At 46.2% G+C, this 6,574-nt stretch overlaps 1 protein-coding gene across 1 annotated transcript; it reads left to right on the top strand.

Annotated features, from left to right (window-relative positions):
* Window positions 1-3,945: 3,945 nt before the first annotated feature.
* On the top strand, window positions 3,946-6,324 carry LOC138741907 (claudin-3-like). Its single transcript, XM_069896133.1, has 2 exons — window positions 3,946-4,043; window positions 5,007-6,324. Exon 2 carries the CDS (start codon window positions 5,513-5,515, stop codon window positions 6,179-6,181), a length of 669 nt encoding a protein of 222 aa, XP_069752234.1. The 5' UTR covers window positions 3,946-4,043; window positions 5,007-5,512; the 3' UTR covers window positions 6,182-6,324.
* Window positions 6,325-6,574: the final 250 nt, after the last annotated feature.

Here is a 6,574-nt window from a genome sequence, read left to right as displayed (position 1 = left end):
CCTGCTCACGGTGTCGAAGGCTTTGGTGAGGTCAACAAAGGTGATGTAGAGTCCTTTGTTTTGTTCTCTGCACTTTTCTTGGAGCTGTCTGACGGCAAAGACCATGTCAGTAGTTCCTCTGTTTGCGCGAAAGCCGCACTGTGATTCTGGGAGAATATTCTCGGCGACACTAGGTATTATTCTATTTAGGAGAATCCTAGCGAAGATTTTGCCTGCAATGGAGAGCAGCATGATTCCCCTGTAGTTTGAGCAGTCTGATTTCTCGCCTTTGTTTCTGTACAGGGTGATGATGATGGCATCACGAAGGTCCTGAGGCAGTTTTCCTTGGTCCCAACAAAGCTTGAAAAACTCATGCAGTTTGACATGCAGAGTTTTGCCGCCAGCCTTCCAGACCTCTGGGGGGATTCCATCCATACTTGCTGCTTTGCCACTTTTCAGTTGTTCAATTGCCTTATATGTCTCATCCTGGGTGAGGACCGCATCCAGCTCTAGCCTTAGGGGCTGTTGAGGGAGCTGGAGCAGGGCGGAATCTTGGACTGAGCGGTTGGCACTGAAAAGAGATTGGAAGTGTTCTGACCATCGGTTGAGGATGGATATCTTGTCGCTGAGGAGGACTTTGCCGTCTGAGCTGCGCATCGGGCTTTGGACTTGGGGTGAGGGGCCATACACAGCCTTTAGAGCCTCGTAGAAACCCCTGAAGTCGCCAATGTCCGCACTGAGCTGGGTTCGCTTAGCGAGGCTAGTCCACCACTCATTTTGGATCTCCCGGAGTTTGCGCTGAAGATGGCTGCATGCGCGACGGATGGCTTGTTTCTTCTCTGGACAGGACGGCTTTGTAAGGTAACACACCTGTGCCACCCAATTAAACTACAAACCCATTTTGAAAGGTGGGAGAAACCCAGAGGGCCTGGAGGAAACCCACACAGACACAGGCAGAATGTAAACTCCTTACAGATAGCGCTGGATTTGAACACCAGTTACTGGCGCTGTAACAGTTTTGTGCTAACTGCTCAGCTAACCGTGCCAACCCAATGTGAGAAGAAGAGATGGTTTTGAAGATCTTCAAGGTGGAAAAGCTTGAAGAAAAAATTGTAGAGATTAGGGCCTCGATAGCTGAAGGAAAGGCCATCAGTGTTGGAGGTACCTGCATTGAAAATTGGGTCTCAAATGAGACCAGAATTGGAGAAGATTCAAAGGATTGTGGGGCTGGAGGAGATCACAAAGATGGTATAAGAGAAATTATGATGGATTTTGTTTTAAAAAAATGTTTACATTAAAGACTACTTATAGCTGTGTCAGGATGGGTGAGGGAGATGGGTGTGAGTTAGCAATATCAAGGGGAGAACTGGAATAATTGAACCTGAACTTTACAAAGATGTGGCTTTGAGCTTAAGTGGAGGTGGAGATCAACAATGAAAAGGAAGTGAAAATAATGGACCGCTAGTGATGGAGAGAATGAGAGTTCTTCTATGAGGTTGTAGTATGGAGCTATGGTTATCCCTTCTCTCCTATATGGATGTGAGACCTGGACTCTGTACCAAAGTCACATCAAACAATTGGAGAAATTCCACATGTGCGCCCTCCATTCTATCCTTGGCATACATTGGCAAGACCTTGTCTCCAACCTGGAGGTCTTGAGTCATGCAAAGTCCACTAGCATTGAGTCCCTGATCATCAGATGTGGGTGGGACACATCTTCAGAATGGATGATCACCATATGCCTCATCAGCTGCTCTATAGTGAACTAAGACCAGTAGGAGACCTCAAGGTTGTCCACGCAAGTGCTATAAAGGCGCTGTGAAGGAAACCCTACACTACTGTGACTTCCAGCCAAGAAAACTAGAAGCTGCGCTGCTTACAGATCCCATTGGCGAGCCCTGTGCTATGAAGCCTACACAGTTTCTTCCCCACAGCCATCAGGCTCCTGAATAAACCTCACAACAGTGCTATCAAGCTGCCCTTGCTTGGGACTAACTGATCCTTCTTTTCACTGTAATTCTCTGCTTTGTAGATTGCGCTCTTTACACAGCTTTATAATGTTAGAAATAATCTGTCAGAATGCTCGCAGAAGAACACTTCCCATTGTTTTCAGTAAAATGTGACAAATAACCTTAAACAAAGAGATGCAACTTTGGGAAGCTGTCGTGTTGAGAAGAGAATCAGGTTCAGTGGGTTCACACAGAGATGAGTCTGGACACAAGTGTTACAATCACACATAACTTTTATTAACTTGCGGGAAACAAACAGGGGAGAACGTTAAATGATAGTCGACTTAAGCGACGATATAGACAATCACCTCAGACTTTGGTTGGACTCCGACAACAGTAAACCTATACCTGACCTGCTCACACACTATGAACAGGGACTCTTACACACACACACCAAGTTCCCTAACCAACAGGGTTGCGGCTTTATGCGAGTACCGACCTATCTCAGTACTAACAGCTCAGCTTCCGTGTAGTGCACACCTTATCTGTGTAAGGACATAGGTAGGCCGCGATTCCTCCATACACAACATTCCATCCTCGGAAGTCACAATACTCTGCAATGACTATGAAGACAATCAATAAATCTATGTATATTTTATAATTATTTAATGCTGCTGAAGATCCAGCTGCGCTGGGTGGGTCACGTCTCCAGAATGGAGGACCATCGCCTTCCCAAGATCGTGTTATATGGCGAGCTCTCCACTGGCCACCGTGACAGAGGTGCACCAAAGAAAAGGTACAAGGACTGCCTAAAGAAATCTCTTGGTGCCTGCCACATTGACCACCGCCAGTGGGCTGATAACGCCTCAAACCGTGCATCTTGGCGCCTCACAGTTTGGCGGGCAGCAACCTCCTTTGAAGAAGACCGCAGAGCCCACCTCACTGACAAAAGGCAAAGGAGGAAAAACCCAACACCCAACCACAACCAACCAATTTTCCCCTGCAACCGCTGCAATCGTGTCTGCCTGTCCCGCATCGGACTTGTCAGCCACAAACGAGCCTGCAGCTGACGTGGACTTTTTACCCCCTCCATAAATCTTCGTCCGCGAAGCCAAGCCAAAGAAGAAGAAGAAGAAGAAAAAAAGGAAAAGAAAAAATAGAACAAAAATAAAAATGATACCAATCAACTGGTTCAATATATGCTGGACAAGGCACACAATCAAATTTTATGATAATGCCTTACAAGCACACCCCCCCCCCCCCCCCCCACCCCGAACAAACAGGGCCACTGTGTTTTCTATGGAGAAGGATGCTGTGGGAGCTACTCCCCAGTGTCCGAGGGGAGGGTAGAAATTGTTTGGTTACTGACTCGTGTGTCTAGTTTCTCCGGCTTGGCTGGCAAATGTGAGCACCGACATCTGTGAGCAGGCAGTGCAAGGTCACCAATCAGGTGCCAGAGCCCTCTCTTGGCTTACACATCCCACGCCTTGGCCTCACGCTTGGGCGCTCTCTAAGCACAGAGCCCAGATGCCCAACAGCCTGCTATCCTGTGGTGAGGCATATATCCAGGGTATACCCGGAGAGCCCTGTTTTTCGTGGTTGTCATTTGACACAGGGATGCCATTCCTGCTTGCATTTAAATGGGTGCAACAAGTGCCTGTGTTGAACCCTGTAATGATAGCTAGAAGGAGTCAGGACTGAAAGTTAGCCAATTTGTCATTTTAAATAAAAGCTCTCAAAGCACCCACTTCATACACTCTAGTTATAAACTGTAACTTTGAATCTGTGACACTACTTATAAATTGTAACTTCAATTTCCTGAGTGTGCTTAAAGACATCATTACTACCGCTCAGGATGATTAAAAAGGAGAAACACAACACAAAGGTCCATTCAAAAGTCTGCATCTGTAATGTGACTAACAATAGATGCCATCAAATCCAATGCTGAGGTTTAGGTTTCCATGGTAACAGCTCTTGCCCATCATGCAGAGTTCTTAGCATAATAGATGACAAAAGCTGTTTTTTGCTGGGTGCTGGAAAGGTGCAAGCTGAAATCAGTCTGTGGAGATGAATGTTTCATAGACCCTCACATTGAGAAGAGGAACAGCTTGAAGGGTAGTCTTTTCCTGTGGTGGGGGGGTTGGGAGAGCTCAAAAGATAGATTAGTCAGGTCCCACCTCAGGTGGGGTAGCACCAGAGCCGATGCTTGACAGGTCAGAATGGGCAGTGCATGGGAGGCTCCACCCCCTGCAATGCTCGCTCCAGAGAGCACACATGTCTCTGTGAGACACCGGCAGCATGACGTTGCCAAATTTCCCCTCAACCCTGAAAGCTTGAGCAGGAGCTCTCTGCTCCATGTACACTGATCCCTCCAGGAGGGCAATGGCTTCCCAGATCAGCATCCCAGTTGCCAGTCCCATGAGGGGAAAAACCACCCCTCTAAGGTCGGGGCATGCGGTGGTGACCAAATAGTCCACCAAGACACCAGTCACCTTCGTGCTCCCAGGGAACTGGTGCTCATGGGCACCCCCGTTGATAACCTTGATCAGGACCCACTGCCTACCAACCCACGTCCCCATGCCAATGGTGTGCCACTGCAGCCGGCCGTGTTGGCCCCATTCTAGGAGGATAGGGAACCTGGCCTGGACCACAGTCACCAACCATTCCCATAGGGTGGTGCATCATTGACTCCTTCTGGTGGCACCTGCAAGACATTGGCTGCTAAGGGCAGGTTAAATTTCATGATAAATTCTCGAATATTAAAAGAAATGGAAGTAAATGAACCAAATTGGAAAATTCTTTCAAACATTGCTCTACAGATTTATTTAGCCTGACTTATAAAAAAACAGTACATTTGTCAGTAAAGCCTAATGCTGTGCGAAGTGAATAATTTGAGTGACTGTGAAAATAATGTTTTATAAATGCTCAATTCAACAGATAAACAGGGAGATTTCATCTAGCAACATTGTCACATAATAGCATCTGCCCTTAACAGCCTAATAATAAGAACTTTCATAGCTTTGCCAATGTCATTACTTACCTATTTCTTTGTTCTCTCTCACTCCACCCCGTCAACAGAAATCCATCCTTTGACATCTGAGACAGGTACAGCTCTATAAGCTGTTGGCTGCATCATTTACCTTACCTCCACACTCACAGGTCACATCGCAGCAAGTCATACCGCTTTTAAAATTTTGCTTCAGATACCACTACTGCCTGTCAATGGTCTTATCAGGAAAGCACAGACGTGACCCAGGCCACAATACCTAGTTAAAAATCTTTGGATCGGATAGAATTATCTGAAATCCAACAGAGGAGAAACAGAAGGTAGTACAGTTAGAGAACAAGCAAGACCGAGTGAGCAGTAAAACAAACATAGAGACAGTCGGTCAGGAAAAAGAAGACCAAAAGGCAGAGTGAGACGTGTCAACAAAAAAGAGGGACGGAGACAAAATTAGAGAGAAAATCAGATAAACCAAAAGAGGTAGAGATAGAGAATGACTCAGTGATAGCAGCAGACAGAAATGCGAGTGAAGTAAAGAAGCAGACTGCTCGTGAGAGACACAGGAAGAATTGTGAAGGAAATGGGAAGCACTGCCGTGGAATTTCTTGGCTTCCTCATTGGTATAATGGGATGGATGTGTGCCTGTGCAGTTACGGGAATGCCACAGTGGAAGATCACGCCATTCATTGGGAGCAGCATACTCAACACAGAAATCACATGGGAAGGGATTTGGATGACCTGTGTCTACCAACAGACATCAGGCAGGTTGGTGTGTGATACCTATGACTCTGTGCTTGACCTGCCTGGGGACATGCAGCTGGCAAGAGCTTTCATGTGTCTGGCCGTTTCCTTTGGACTTCTAGCTATCATGGTGGCCACAGTGGGAATGAAGTGCACATATTGTGCTGGAGACGACCGTAGATCAAAGGGTTACATGGTCACATTTGGCGGCTCCTTCTTCATCCTGGCTGGGCTGTGTGTTCTGATACCTGTATCATGGGTGGCTCACAACATCGTCACAGATTTCTACAACCCACTACTGCCAGAGAATTTGAAGTGGGAGCTGGGAGATGCCCTTTACGTGGGATGGTCAGCCAGCTGTTTTCTCAGTATTGGAGGAACCTTCCTCTGTTGCTCTTTCCCAACGGACAATGACAGACAAGGCACCCGGCACAGTTACACAGCAAATCAACCTCCACTGCTGATTCAGAATGTTACAACTGAATACCCGCTGAAGGAATATGTCTGAGCTCTCTACCTCTCATCACAAGGGCTCCTAGTCTGTAATAAAAGGTTTTGAGCAAATGTTCTTGTTAGTTCATCACATTTATACCATATTATAGATGTAAAACTGTATTATACATAACACTGCCTGTCAATAAATTATTAACTCTGTCAATGACAGAGAGCTTCTCCTTTGCTATTTATAACTCCTATGCATGGGACTTGCCGGGTTTCAACCTTAATTGGTATGTTCATTCCTTAACTTAAGCATTACCAGCGCTGGTTGAAAAAAAATGAGAATGTAAAAAAAACCCTGAATTCTTTCACTTAGTTTAGATAAAAGGACTCTTGATAGAAATATTGAGTGACAACAGAATCAGTATTAGTCCTTTGTGAAGCACCAGGGGATTTACTCCTG

Source organism: Narcine bancroftii, chromosome 8 (genome assembly GCF_036971445.1).
Source record: "Narcine bancroftii isolate sNarBan1 chromosome 8, sNarBan1.hap1, whole genome shotgun sequence".
Taxonomy (NCBI): Eukaryota; Metazoa; Chordata; class Chondrichthyes; order Torpediniformes; family Narcinidae; genus Narcine; species Narcine bancroftii.
Note: the sequence above shows the minus strand (reverse complement) of the source record. Positions and strands in the feature narration are given on the sequence as shown.